This window comes from Haliaeetus albicilla, chromosome 12 (genome assembly GCF_947461875.1).
Source record: "Haliaeetus albicilla chromosome 12, bHalAlb1.1, whole genome shotgun sequence".
NCBI lineage: Eukaryota > Metazoa > Chordata > Aves > Accipitriformes > Accipitridae > Haliaeetus > Haliaeetus albicilla.
Genome location: NC_091494.1, coordinates 40367781 through 40382766, shown reverse-complemented (window position 1 = coordinate 40382766; position 14986 = coordinate 40367781). Strand labels below are relative to the sequence as shown.

The 14986-nt window shown below is 50.3% G+C and overlaps 2 protein-coding genes across 4 annotated transcripts in view; one reads left to right on the top strand and one right to left on the bottom strand.

Moving 5' to 3' along the window:
* ARSG (arylsulfatase G) overlaps positions 1 to 14250 on the bottom strand; it is a 40052-nt gene extending 25802 nt beyond the window's left edge. Inside the window, exon 1 of one of the 2 annotated variants that reach the window (XM_069799353.1) lies at positions 13454 to 14250. The gene's annotated coding sequence lies outside the window, so the exon portion shown is untranslated. The remainder of the gene's footprint in view (positions 1 to 13453) is intronic. The other variant, XM_069799355.1, reaches the window with a different exon arrangement.
* SLC16A6 (solute carrier family 16 member 6) lies at positions 51 to 9404 on the top strand. 2 transcript variants are annotated; one of them, XM_069799356.1, is made up of 6 exons: positions 51 to 299; positions 2428 to 2669; positions 3310 to 3453; positions 4219 to 4347; positions 5328 to 6149; positions 6775 to 9404. In XM_069799356.1, exons 2-6 carry the CDS (start codon positions 2435 to 2437, stop codon positions 7014 to 7016), a joined length of 1572 nt encoding a protein of 523 aa, XP_069655457.1. In that variant the 5' UTR covers positions 51 to 299; positions 2428 to 2434; the 3' UTR covers positions 7017 to 9404. The 2 variants fall into 2 exon arrangements, with proteins under 2 accessions (XP_069655457.1, XP_009921276.1); XM_009922974.2 differs by lacking the exons at positions 51 to 299; positions 2428 to 2669 and having other exon boundaries at positions 3327 to 3453; positions 4089 to 4347.
* Positions 14251 to 14986: the final 736 nt, after the last annotated feature.

Genomic DNA, 14986 nt, shown 5'->3' with positions numbered 1-14986 from the left:
GCCGCCCCTCCGCCGTTACACGCGGTTGCCGGCGCCGCCGCTGGGGCGAGCCGGGGCCCGGGCGCGCACATGGCGCTGCGGAGCCGCCGGCGGAGACCGGCTCCAGCCGGTATATAAGGGGCTGGGAGAGAACGGCACAACAGCCGCCGCCGCCGCGGGCAGCGGGAGAGCAGGCAGCGGCCGGAGGCCCGGCGGGGCCCGCCGCCGCCTCCTCTTTCTCTCGCCGCCACCGAGGGCCGGTCGCCCGGTTGCCGGCCATGGGCAGCCCCTAGCCCCGCCGCAGCACCCAGCGCCGCCCGGTGAGTGGGCTCCTGCCCGGGGATTGGGGGGGGGGGGGGAAGCTTTGTTTGGCTTTTTTTTCTTTGTTTATTTTGTTTTCCTTAATTATTTTTTTTCCCCTGCTTTTTTTTTTTTTTGTGCTTTCCCCCTACCCTCCCTTTTTTTTTTTTTCCGCATCCCTTTATTTTTAGCTGGCGGCCCCGGCGCCCGCCGAGGAGCCGGTGCGGCGGTGGCGATGCAGAAATCAGGTCTGAAATGTTCGGAAAGTGATGCAGGGAAGAGGGGGGGGGGGGGGGGGGGGCTAAGCGCCGGCATTTTAATTTTTTTTTTCCTCCTCGTAATTTCTTTTAATTTTTAAATGCATGCAATGTACGCCAAGGTTTGTGGTTTGGGGTTTTTTTTTTAGGTTGCTTTTTTTTTTTTCCCCCCTGCTTCTAAATAGCATGCTTCCTTCTAATCTAATCTCCCCCCATTCCTTGTGCAGTGACACAGGAATTCATTGCAGCCCCGTTGCCTTTCTCGGGGGGTATCCAGGCACTTCCCACAAACTTTGGGCAGAGGCTCAACTCCCGCCTGGGCACACGGCGGTGGTCGTGCCCGCTGCCCCTCACCCTGCCTGGGCTGCAGCAGAGCCTGGGTGCGGGCAGCACCGGAGGGATGCTGGAGCCCACGCCTCACTCCATCCCTCGGCAGAAAAAGCCCCCACGGGAGCCGTGCGCCAGCCTCGACCCACCATGCAGCACCGCAGAGGCGTCAGTGGGGTGCTGAGACACCCCCCCCCCCTCACCCAGCTCAGGGGGACCCACTGGGTGGCCCCCTGCATCACCCACCCCAGCCAGGCTCCCGTGGGGCTGCTCACGGGTCTCTGGTGGGTGCCGGTGCCCGTGTCACCGGGAACGCACACACAGACTCGCCTGGTCCTCCCGTGAGAAGTTCCCCGGTGGGATGGCGAAGCGTTGCCAGAGTCGCTCCGGCTTCCTCTGCCGAGAAAGTCACGCTGATGATCTAGAGTATAAAATGGAGGAGGGAAATGCCTGGTGGCTGCTGGGGACGGCGGAGCAGGGAGGAAACGTGCCGCCCGCAAGAGCCGCAGGTTCACGCCGTGCCCGGGACGCTGCCGGCGTGGGGCCCGAGGCAGCCCGTGGGGTGGGGGGCCAGCAGCGCCTGGGGGTGGCTGCCCACGGCCACCTCGTGGTCCGCTCCCGGGGTGGCCACTGGGAGCCATGCCGGGGCTTTGACCCCGGGACTGTGTGTCCCCCCCCCCTCCACCTCGCCGTGCAGGTGTGGCGGTGCTCGGGTTTGGCAAGGAGCCCCGTGTGGGACGAAAAAACTGCCCCTGCGCATCCACGGCCCCCCCCCGGGTGACATGGAGCAGGGCTGAAGAGATGCCACCCCAGCACCGTGCTTTATGGGGTGATCCCTTCCAGCCCCCCCGCAGCCCTTAGGGCTTCAGCCTCCTCCTGCCCTGGGCGGGGGGGGATGTCAGTGACCCCAAGGGCTGCAGGGGACAGCACAGGGAGCTGGTGGCAGATGGAATGAGATGGAATGTCCCTACACCCCCCCCCCCCCCCCCATTGCTGGGTCACAGCGTTGTGGGCAGCCTTGGTGCAGCCATTTTGGGGAACGGGCGGGTTCCCAAGGAGTTACCGTCACCCCGAGTGGCTTTAGGATACCGCAGGGTGCAACGGTAGGTCGTTTCGTCGACCGACCCTGCAGCAAAATGGGTGGTATCGAGGTTGTCACCCGGCAGGAGGGTGCGATGGGGAGGATGGGTGCTCCCTGGGGAGTTCCTGCGGTTCCGCCAGCCCACGCTGAGACCCGCGGTGGATCTTTCACGAACCGCATCCATCCACCCCCACGCACCAAAATACAGATGACGGCTCCCGGGTGCGCTGGGTTTTGCTGATGGGAACGGCTCGCCCGGGTGCTGAGCGGAGGGTTTCTGGTCCCGGGCTCAAAGGGCACCAGCAGAAACGAGCCCCGTGGGGTGACAAAGGCAGAAACTTCAGCCCAACTCCTGCATTTAATCCCTCGGCGGCACAGGGACTGGCTAGTGGTGCTTTAGGGATGTTACAGCTGCTAGGCCGTGCCTCTTTCAGCAAAATTCATCTTAAACTGATGCCTGGCTCTTTCTCCCCTCTTTTCCAGATCAAAAATGACTGTCAAAGCTGTAAAAATGCCGTGCACTGCTCCAAATGTTTATACTAAAGTGCCTGACGGAGGATGGGGTTGGACAATTGCTTTTGCTTTCTTCTTTGTGGAGGCTCTAACATATGGCATTATAAAATCGTTTGGCGTCTTTTTTAATGACCTGATGGAAAGCTTTGACGAAACCAACAGCAGAATATCCTGGATAATATCCATATGTGTGTTTGTACAGACCTTCACAGGTAAGAGTAGCAAGCGTTCAGCACGAGTGCAAGGGGCAGTCATACTGCTGACTCAGCATACGAGGACCTGGTACCTGTGGCTTTTATGTCTCTAATGGTTCTGTTATAAATAACAGCCATAAAGCCCAGAGGCTGCGTGCTCCTGAAATACCAAGAAATGTCTGTCTCAGCCCGGCAGTCCCTTTGAGCCCCAACTTGTGTCCTTCTGCATGGTAGAGGGACACGGTCTGTGTCGCCGAGCCTGGCCCAGCCGTTCAGCTCTCATCAGCAAGGGGTGAAAACAAGAGTTTTGCAACCGAACTCTGTAGTGAAAAGGATTAGAAATAACTTGAGCCGCACTGAAATCCACTGGTGTCTGCGGATGTTGCTGCAGGTTTGTCCCAGGCTGCCACGCACCCATCTTAGTCTCTTCTGATGATTTTTTTTTTTATTTAGCACATCCTAAATGCCGTGAGCTGTGCAATGCTCCAAGGATGGCTCCAGGGTGATGTTCTGTTGCATGAGGCCAGCTGGCAGGGGAGGTGGCATGTCACGGGGACCTGGGCAGGGGGACAAGAAGAGCCTCTGAAGGAGATGGTAGCTGGTGAAGTTGCTGACTTTGGGTGTTGACCATGGCTCTCTTCCTCTCCCACCCATCCAGCTCCTCTGTCAACGGTCCTCAGCAATCGCTTTGGTCACCGCTTCGTGGTGATGGCTGGAGGGGTGCTGATCAGCACCGGCATGGTCATTGCCTCCTTCGCCCGCACCGTTGTGGACATGTATGTCTCCATTGGCGTCATCTCTGGTGAGTCGTCTTACTCCTGTACCTGCTGAATGCTTCGCTCTCTCCTGCGGCTTCCCGCAAGCGTGGTTCTGGCTGGGGGGGTTTTACTCCCCACAACACTGGGAGTGCTTGAGAAATGCTGCTGCCCCTTCTGAGCTGACCTTGCCCTCCTGGTAGAGGTGATGAAGGCTCAAGGCTTGGCTTTCTGCCCTGTTGTCACCTTGGGGACCACCTTGGGACTTGGTACCGCAGACCACTGCGCTAGTGCAGCTGTACTGATTGCTTCTGATTGGGATCGCTGGGGAGATGAAAGCTGTTCACGGCATCAGATACTCTAACCTCTCTCTATCTCTTTTTTTTTTTCTTTTTTTTTTTCTGATACTTTTTCCCCCTCTGCAGTCTGGCCTGGGTGTCCTGCTCACATCCATGGCTGGGAGCTTGCCTTGCTTAGGGGAGTAATTGCTACAGGCTCAAACTCTTTAAGCAGATGAGGTCCTCAAACTGGACCCCACTGGCTGTTGGGGAACAGAAGGCATTATCTAGCAGGTTTGGGGGGTTGGGTCTCTTGTTTTGGTTTTTCTTTAATTTTTTTTATTTCCCCCCCTCCAATTTTAAAAAAAAATAACATTCTGGTTTCCCCAATGATTTTCTTCCAGGGTGACTTGCTGAGTTGGCCGAAATGCTACTGTAATCTCGCCACTGGGAAAGCTGACTTAACGTGTTCTTGCATCGGTGTTTCCCCCTCCCTTACTTGTTGTTATGGCAATTTTTGGCATTTATTCACAGGCCTTGGATACTGCCTCTCTTTCCTCCCGACTGTCACCATTTTATCACAGTATTTTGACAAAAGACGTTCGCTGGTCACAGCAGTGGCATCTACAGGGGAATGTTTTGCTGTCTTCTCCTTTGCACCAGGTACAGTGCCCCAACGCTGTGAGTTCATATGCACATGCCTAAAGCACAAGGCTGCTCTGATCCTTTTCCCAAGCAAATGGGAGGCAAAGGCCAGTGATATCAAGTTGGTGCTCGTGGACCTTCCCATGAGCTGCTAAAGCCCACAGGTGGTTGCTCACATGCCCGTGGCACTCCTGCCCTGCAGGCAGGTTTACAAGTAATCCTAGATTCTGGTCTAACGATGCCTGAGCCCTGGAGCAGGACGTGCCTTGCTGATACGCAGCCCGCCGGGTTCCCTATATAGATCTAGCAGGCTAAAAATAAGACCGAGAAACTTCAGCTATTTAAAACACACACAGTACACATAACTGCTCCTAAAGGTTAGTGGGCTTGCGCTTAGCATGGGCTGCTGAGCTGCTCCAGCCTTTTGGGGACCTGTCCCCAGGCAGCGTGTCCCTGTCATCACCTGTCTGCTGCAGTTCAGGTGGTCTTCTGCTGTGCATGCTTGCTTTCAGGTAATACCCATTGCAAAGCTGCTTTGTTTGCAAATGAAGGCTCGTAATTAGGCGGTGACATGCACCTTTGAGTAGAGCTAAAAGACTTCCTCCAGCAGCTGGTTTCAGGGTGGGGTTGGCTGAGAGAGGAAACTCAAATGTTGAGTTTGCTTTCATTCACTAAAAATAACACCACCTTCATCCTTGGGCATCCCAAACTCGCTGGGACCTCAAAAGCAGCTACCTAGAGGGTAGCTTCTGCTAGCCAGATGTTAAATGCAACTTCTAGCTCTTGTCCGCTGCAGCTGATGGGAGGAACGTGGATGCCAGACCCCTGGGTGGCCCTGGGCAGGAGGGACCCCTGCTCAGCCTCTGCAAGAGCTGAGGTGCTTGGGACCTTCCAGGGATGAAGCTTTAGTTACTTCCCTAGCTGTAAATTCAAATAGCTCCTTGGTGTAACTCCAGGCTTTTCTAGTTATGCTTTCTTCTTCTGCCCTCTTCCCTCAGCAATTACTGCTTTGAAGGAGCAGATTGGCTGGAGATACAGCCTCCTTTCTGTTGGGGTGCTACAGCTAAGCATCGTTGTCTGTGGATCACTGCTGCGACCCATTATCATCAAAGAGCAAGAAGAAGTGAAAGTGCAGCCTCCAGAAGAGCCCACGGAGACAAAGTATATGCTTGAAAACGAGCAAACGCGCACCTCAATAGAGTCCATAGACTCAGGAGTAGAAATAACTACCTCACCCAGCAATGTGCCTGGAAACACCAAAGCAGAGCCGAAAAGTGACGAACCAAAGGAACACGTACAGATACTTGTTGAAAATAACAGCACCCCTCCAGAACCAAAAACCAAACTACTGGACTTCTCTGTGATGAGAGACTATAGCTTTATCTGTTATGCATTCTTTGGCCTGTTCGCTACCCTGGGCTTCTTCGCTCCTTCCCTCTACATCATTCCCCTGAGTCTCAGCCTTGGCATCAGCAAAGACCACTCTGCATACATACTGTCAGCCATGGCAATCGCAGAGGTCTTTGGAAGAATTTCAGCTGGCTGGGTTCTCAACAAAAAGCCTATCCGCAAGATCTACATCGAACTCATCTGTGTTGTTCTGCTGTCTGTAGCGCTGTTTGCCTTCCCTTTTGCCTCTGAATTCTGGGGCTTGATGACATGTAGCATATTTTTTGGGTTCATGCTTGGAACGGTAGCGGGCACGCACATTCCCCTCCTGGCAGAAGACGACGTGGTTGGCATTGCAAAAATGTCTTCTGCGGCTGGAGTCTACGTCTTCATTCAAAGCTTAGCTGGGTTGGCTGGACCACCCCTTGCAGGTAACTCTAAAACTTTCATCTTGGGGGGTTTTTTTTGGTATGTTTGACAGCTATTGGTGCTGATCTCTGTCTAGAAAGTGTTCCGGCAGCGCTAATCATAGTACTATCCTAAAAGCCCTGCAACTAGTATTGGGAAGCTCTCGGAGCCAGAAGACTGCTGCAATGCAGCTCTGCAGAGTCCCACAGATGAGGCAGTCTCCACTGAGGAACCTCAGAGTGAAGGAAAATACTGCAGTGCTACCCTGCTCCTGTTAGAAGCCTAAAACTGGCATCACTTCAGGCTCTAGTGAACAGCAGAAACGAATCGCTTTCACTGTGCATGTGTTTCTGCCATACGCTGCAGAAAGGTGAAGTCTCTATCCTAATAAAGAGATGCCTGATGCATCTCAAGCTTAGTGTCCCTGCCGTGCCCAAAGGGTTCTGACTTGCCTGAAGATGACACTCCACACCCCTGAACACGATGTTTTTACTTTTTTAAGGTAGTATCTGTTTGCCATTGAGTATCTCTTGATTGCAAATAAAATGATGCAGTGGTACCGGGATTAAAAATCCTCTAGGAGGGATGGATGGGCAAGGGAGAGGGGGAGTCGGTTGTGGCTAACTGCTGTAAATGGGTTTTCCGTAGGTGTCTTAGTGGATACGACACAGAACTACAGCTCAGCCTTTTACTCCTGTGCTGCTGGCATGGTCCTGGGTGCTGTGTTTCTGTCCCTGGTGAGACCGTGCAAGGTTGGGCTGTGCCACCGCCAGCAGCAGTGCGCAGAGGAGAGCGCGGCGGAGGTCGTACCAGACTTACCAGATGACTTTATTGAAATGGATATTGGAAAAGCAGAAAATTCAGGAAAAGGCTGTGACGGTGTGGCATAAAAAAAAAAGCTGTTCCTTCTCCATGTAATGTACTCAGCGTAAGACTTGGGAAAACATCAGCTCTGCTCCATGTTTTAAAACTACATTCTAAAGGGAATGTGAAATTTTAAATGTGAACAGTTGCTACCAACAACTTTTTAATTATTAGAAAGAACTTTTTTAACCAACAATGGAAAGCTCCATAGAAAATACAGATAGCCACATAAGAATAACTTCTGTCTAGCATGAAGATGTGATGCACACTCCTGCTTTCCTGATAACAAGCATAGGTAAAGGTTCAACTGATCCCAGAAAAAACTGCAAACAGCAACAGCAGAAGCAGCTCAGCCTCTGACTGTCCTCACCCATCCCCTACCACAAATTCCACGCAGACAAGAAACTGATGATACGAACTGGAGATGAGCATTTCGTACACCACTAGTAGCCAACTGAATCTTCTTCTGGAAGAACATGGACTCATCTTTTAGACTTGAGGAGGACACTAGGCTAGATAGCTGACTTAAACCATTGCTAATGTTCTTCTAATTAACTTGAACATCACAAATGCTGGGAAATTGGAGGCTCCATATGTCTTTATGGCCAGTTATTACTGCACATATTTCATAAGATCATTTTTCTTCTCCCAATTGGTATCCTTAGAACTGTTTTCTATTGATAGTCAGATCTGATGTACTGTTTCTAATTTAACTAGTATTTATTAATTTATTCTAAGATAGGAGGTTAGCTTAAATAACTGGAGAGGAAAAATAATCTTTTGCATAATGGAAAGCTGTCTTTACATCAATCTCTTCAATACCTATCTTGTATTGCTAGCTTGTGAAATTGTTGGGAAACTTACTCTTACAGCATAGAGTGTAGCTGTTTTTAATAGGTAGGTCTTAGGTAACCCAGTTGTTATTTAAAAAGGAAAAAAAAAAACAACCCCAACCGACAGATCCAGCATCTCCTTCCATAAGGGCCTCAGCTGGTGTCAATGGACCTAGCTCTGCTGCCGTAACCGGCCCACCCTGCAGGGAGGATTTGGCCCAGTATGTCTTAATGTACCCAAAACCTTCACTTACAGGTGCACAAGGAAATCTTTGCCCCATCACTGCATGAACGTGGAAACCCCCGTGTTACCCAGCCCCGCGCAGTCTGCTCCCCGCATCTGCCAACCCCAGGGGCACAGGGTGGCTGGTCTGAGCTGTACCCCCTTCCCCAGCTCTCCCTGTTCCCCCAAAGTCAGCAAGAGGGGTTTTTTGGGGGGGTTTTGGTTTTTTGGTTTTTTTTGCTGCTGACTTCAGTGAGACATGAACTGGAGCCTGTGCACAGTGAAGGGAATGATAAAAGACAACATACTAGCTGTTCATTTAGTCTTAATGGGAGAGATTCCTACTCACGGTGACACAAGCTTGCTTACCCCACCTATATGCATCTTAACGCCTCTAGGCAACTCAGGGGGACAAATAAAACAAGTCTGTTTTGGTTTGGAAAAAAGCCAAACCAACATTTCTGTGTATTTAAGTGGAAGTGGCATCATACATTAACTGCTATGCTGACCTGTCTGTATTTTACCAGCCATAGAAATGTGGGACAATCTGCAAAAAAAAACAAAACAAAAAAACCAACCACAAAACAAACACACCTCTTTTTAGGAAGGTGCTTGATTTGTTTTTTCTGTCTTAGTTGTCCAAAAAAAAAAAAAAAAAAAAAAGAAAGAAAGGAAACAGGCATTCTTGCAACCAAGTGGCTAGAGCAATTCATCCTCACTGCCCGAGACCTGCGGTCTCGTGTCCTTCCTCTGCCTCAGCACTTTATCACGGCCAGCAGAACCTCGCTGTGTTGCACCCAGGACTGGAAGACCCCTTACAGAAAACTAGAGTTTTGTGAATCGGTGAGTAAATGAACAAATAACGATGTTGCATTAAGATGTACTTTTTATTTATTGTTAATTTATGATACTTCAAGCATTTTGGTAAATGTTCTGTAGACTATAATTGTAAGATTATTGAAGTCTTTGTGATACGAGACCTCACTACAGCACTTTGCTATTACAACTCTGCTTGGAAGTGGAATAAGGCCTCCAGGTTTTGCGTGTGTGTGGAAGCTCCCTGTTCTGCAGATTTGCGAGGTTCTACTGTAATTTAATTATTATTTCTTTTTTACAACAATTTCCAATACAGATCAAATAATATGTTTGTCACTGACCTCACAGTACGTTTCTTTTCCTGTCTGTGTCGCGGCACGAGCAGGGGAGCGAGTGAGTATGTGTGTGTGCGGGCGCAGAAGACCCAGAAGCAGGCTTTAATGTGTTCAAAGCAGGATTTACTGATTTGTTTGTAATGTACCTAGTGGACTCTGGAAATACTCTAAAACACTGAGTTTTGCAATAAACTTTTTTTTTCCTTTTTTTTCTCTTTTTTTTTTTTTTTTAAATAAAGAAAGTGAAGAAACTTTTCTCCTCTCCCTCTTCTCCATCCCTAGGATGAGGCTGCGTCAGCCTTCATCCCTCCCGCAGGGTTGTTGCAGGGTCTGGCCACTACTTCCCTTCCCTGAAGGGCTCTCGGCAGCGTGGCTGTCACATGCCGGTTCCTCAGCCTGAAGTAGCGTGTTTACCCTGCGAATTGGGCAATCTTATGCTCTTTTAAATGAGTTGCTTGGAAGCTGGTAGATTAGAGCTGACCTCAAGGGTACTCTTGCAAACCCTTACCCGGGGAGGCCTGATTAGAAGGAGCCTTTTCTTCTTCTGAGTGGTAACTGAATTGGTGGCACTTGGGAACATTATCCTCGTGTCTTCAAGAAGCACGCAATCATGTAATTATTTTATCATCTCTGAATTGCTGAATACTTTCTCCGTGCCAGGCTAGGCGGCTCATGTATCAGAAATCAAGCTACTAAATAGCAGGATAGTCGCACTAAAGGGCAATTTTCTCTCCTTCAAATCTTCTTTCTTTTTATACCAGCTGAGATACGCCCTTCCCAGCTTAGCCCATAACTCCTAGCATCACCAAACCCTACAAGAAGTAATGCTGCCATGCTGCTTAATTCCAAATATCAATGCATGTATTAGATTTGCAAATGAACTACTTGTTGAAGGAATCATCGTGCCACTGATACGTATTAAGTGTAATTTGTTTTCATTTTGGTTGCAGAAGTCCTAGAAAAGAGGTGATTGTGCATGCAAGTGGCGCAGACTTAATGCAAATACCAAAGTCCCAGGAAGCTGATCTGTCTCCAAATTTGACTGGCTCAATTACAGCAGCAAACAAACATTATTTGCAACAGCTTCCTCAAAAACATGCTTTCCCCCCCAAAAAAAAAGCACATTACAAAGGCTGCACACTGTTCACATAAATAAAAGCACATAAAACTGTAACATTATCAGATGTCTCCCTGCACAGCAACAACTTTGAGTAATTTTTCCCTCCTGGTTTAAATTAATTGCCCTAGAACAAAATAGGGTAAGAATACTTATTTTTATTCAGTAGCATTGTATATCTACTTTGTACCAGTAAATAAGAGGGCAACGTGGGGCAGAACTCACTTCTGCAAGCCTTGGTATTCCTCTCAAAAGTGCTTGTATAAACTCTTGTAGTCAATGAGGCTGGTGCCAGCCAAATGTAAATAAGGAAATTACACAAGGTCAGCTTGCAGAAGCACAAAAAGCCCTCAGACTGTAGGTATCTATACTTTCTAAAGCAGAAAGGAAGCTGTACAGTGGGTTTGTTTGTTGTTTTGGGGTCTTTAAAAAAAACAAAAACACAACAAAACCATTTTTCCATTTAGAATTAAAAGGAAGGGCAACCTCTTGTTCTTTTTCACTTATTTTAGATAAGCTGACATCATGTACTTAAGGGGACAAATGAATCTTTAAGAATAGCTAGATTGGTTTTGGCAAAAAGTAAAGTAGGTGCTTACAAAACAGCTCAAATGTTTTAACGCTTCCCTTCAGATGTTACTTGTTAGCATCTGAGATCATCATTTTCCAGCTGCCCGTAGTAAACATGACCTGAATTTTCACAGTGATGCAAGCCCAAGCAGCAGCCTTCCTCCCTCCCTCTTTAAAGCTCATCTTCAAGATGCTTCACAGGTGGGGTTTAGGGAAAGATCCCTTTAACTTCTGGCGTGGTTTAAAGGCTGAGAGAGAAAGCACTGCTGCCCAGAAGAGTTATTCTATACTTGATGTCCCCACCAAAAGACGGGACCCCTGGTTCCCACGGGCATACCGTGCTGGCAATGCGCGGGAAAGGCTCCCGGGCATCCCACGATGCCGTCAGTTTGAGAAGCCGGTTTGTAGCTGCGATGCATGCTTGCCTCCCGCCAAACCAGGCGACCTCTGAGGATCCTGGCAGCAAAACACAGAGTTTTCCCCTCCCTGGTTTCACTCACATGGACTTTTACTTGCAGGATTTGCAAATTCGTGGCTTCGCTAGCATAAAGCTCGCTCTTGCAAATTGCAGTAAGTATTCGAATAAATCAAATGCAAACCCCCACCCTCCTTCCTACTGCCGTTGTCAAGCTCCAGTTACAACAATTTGTGGTAAAATATTACTCACCAGCCCTTTGGCCCGTGTGAGCAGCTCTGCCTCTGTAAAGACAGCCCCCTAAATCACTGCTTTGTCACAGAAGCCACAAGCATAACCAAAAGACTTATTACACGCAGACATTATGAGAATAAGGCCGACGAGACAATAGTTTCCCTCGCTTCCTTTTTGTCAAAGCTTTCATTAATGTCGTGAACGTCTTTTTCTACTTTATCCGCTGCCGGCTGCTTGCCGCAGTCAGCCTGGCAGAGGAACGGCCCAAACCAGCCCCAAAGAGCCTCAGCAGCGGCGAGACCGAATCGGGCGACGGCAAAGCGGGGTGCTGAGCATCACCCTGTGCGAACTGCTTCAGCGAACTGCTCTCCCCAGCAACGCTGGTACCCACCGTCCTGCCTCTCCGCTCCGCTAATTCGCTTTAATCTCCACCAGCTTGCGCTTGTGCTGTGGGAAGTTATCAAAATTAGGCGTTTTAAGCACTTCAAGCACATCAAGGCTTTTGCATTTTGCTGTTGGTGTGGCTGGTTCGGTTGTTGGTTTTTTTTTCAGATGTTGCAAAATGAGACAAAGACCCAAAATCACGAGTGAAGAGCGAAGCTGGGGGGGGGGGGGCTTTCCATTCCCGCTGCTGCCCATGCACAGTACCAGGGTGATGCTCCTGCCTAAGCTGAGCATCCTCCTAACCCCCTGCCCTGGGGGACTGAGCGAACAGGGTCAGCTCCCCTCACGATGCCCCTAACCCCCAGCTCGGCAGCCCGTACTCGTGGCCCCCGCTCCGCCTCCACGCCGTGTGTGATGGCGGGGAAGGTTTCCTACAGTGGGTATACACTGACTGTAGATTAATGACTAAATAACGCAGTGATGGATGCGCAGATCGCCTGAAGGATAGGAAGACACGTGACAAGGTCCGATTCTGACACTGCTACTTGGACAAACCAAACCTTTTATCCGCTCCCAGGCACAGCACTTGAACAAAGTTACCCAAACCCTTTCCCTCACAAGTCTGCATCCCTGCTTCGCTCTGCTGATGGTGACTACACAGCGGCTGTGTGTCCTGGCTGGAGCTGGCCCCGGCAGCCAGAGCACAGCGGTGACTTGAGGACACCTCGACACGTGTGGCCACTTCGACTCAAGACGCAGCATTCACAGGCAAGGAGCTAGCGCAGCAATTAACAATTAACGACACCTGGACATTCCCACATTGCTGTCTCCTAGAGAACTCGTACCAGGTGTGAAAGCAGGTTCTGGTTTGCACAGAGAGGAGGGAAGAGCAGGGCATCCCAGCACCAGAAGCCAGCCTCGCCGTGGGACAGGATGCATCCCTGCGGATGCAGGACGGGATGTGCCTCTGCTGCTCCTCCGAAAGCAGCGCTGGGGGACGAGCCAGCCTCCACCAAATATTGCAACGCGCACGCTAGGAAACTGGAAATTGGAAAACGTGTGTGGAACAACAGCCCCGTGCCCTGCTTGGAGCCGAACCCCCAGAGAAGCCAGCTCCTTCCCCCACACCGCAGGGCTCCCTGCCCACCATGAAATCACTCCCTTCCCCTCCTCCTGCTGCAGCCCCAGGCCTCGGGTGCAAGCTCCGAGCTCGCCCTCCCCGTACCGAATAACAGCCACCAAACACCCTGTGCGCCTGCGTCTTCGTCCCTTGTGCACCCCAGAACGCAGCAACGACGGCTTATCAGCATCAGCCACACACAGCCTTGCCCCCCCGCCCCACTCCGGGACACCCCCAAGCGCTATCGGGTGCTGCAGGCCTCCCGTGCCACTGGGATGAGCTCCTGCCAACTGGTCCCACCAGGCTAAGAACACCGAGTAGTTCGGCGCTGCCAGGGAAAGCCAGCACGAAGCTTGGTTCTTCCCCCCCCCCCCAGCGCAGTCAGAAAAGCCCGAAGCAAAAGCCTGTGCACTCACGGCGCAGAGCTGCCTGCCATGTTTTAATCTTCCCCGTCGCGGCGTGACCACGGGAGCCCCGCTCCTCCCCGTCCTCGTCCACGCCGAGGGGAGGAGCGCAGGCTGGGGAGTCCAGCCGAGGAGGTCACCCCACCGCCCCGCAGCAAAGGGACCCCCCCCCGGCGATCCCCCCGTGGGCGAGAGCGGGCACGAGAGGGGAGACATCCCACCCCCCCATCTGTCCGGTACCACCGGAGGAATCTGCTCCCCGACCTCCAGCAAGCCCTTGCGCGACAAGGACACGCAGTCGTTTGCTTGCCGTTGGCAAAACGCGTCCCCTTTTCTGAACAAACATCAGCCGCGTGTAACCCAGCCAGGGGTTTCGTCCCTGCCCTCGCACCATCGCAGCTTGAAAATCCTGAACCGCAGCTCCAGCAACGCTCGTGTCCACCCTTGCCTGCGCAGAAACTCCACCGGCCTCGCAAGACTTTCCCTCCTTCGGTAACTCACACAATTCCCCGTGCTCTGCTGGAAATAAAATACATTAAATAAACTGTACCTGGAAAGGAGTCTGGAGGCATAAAGGTGTTTCTTCTCCCTTTTGCTGGCTGTTCTCCTGCCTCCACTGGTAAGGAGTCTGAGCCCTTCACAGCTTTTTCCAATATTGCAATCAAGAGTGCTCAGAAAAGAGAAGGTGGAAACCCACTCCCTCAACAGCAGTTAGAGCAAATCCTGATGCAAATAGGTCACCCAAATATTTAAATACAAAACCACGTTCAAAGTTCAGTTCGTAAAATGTTTTCATTGAGACAACCCCTACCCTTCCGAGATCTACACTGGTATCTTCACATCTCAAAGATTTTTTATTCAATCTCTTTTGCACAGCTTTGAATGAGACAAGAATTTCAACCTCAGTGTTTGTCTTCAAGGACTAGACACTGATCTCGCAGCCTGACCTTTGTGTTGGATTTCTCCTTGGTAAAAAGCATCTTCAGCACAACAGAGGGGACCAAACTGGTCAGCTAACAGTTTGTAAAGTGATAACTGGGCATAAACTATATATTTATGTCAAATTCAATTTTAATGAGCAAGGAAACAAAAGCAATAAATATAAAAATGTATAAGTGATTCTATTCCAAAAGAGTAATTTTTAAAATATATATAGATGCACTCTGCTGTGTCCTTTTAATAGCAGATAATTCACACACTTTAGATAATTTGATTGCTCACAGTGTGTAAGACCAGGAAGGGAGCACACAAGTAGACTTTTGAAGCAGAGAGCAAAAATTAATCCTGAAAATTGTGCCCAGTGGGAACTCTCCCCCGTCAGCCTGATTTGGGGCCCTGGTACAAGAGAGTCAATTTACCAGCACAGAGGAGGAAGCATCCTACCTGGGTGATGTAAAGAAAAACGGAAGCCTAACCAAATCCTGGTCACAGTAATTAAAAATAACATCCTGACACAGGAAATTAAACCTCTTGCACAAAGCGCCAATTAAATCTGTGAACTTGATTTAAAAAAAAAAAAAAAGAGAAACTACGCAAATAACCTGG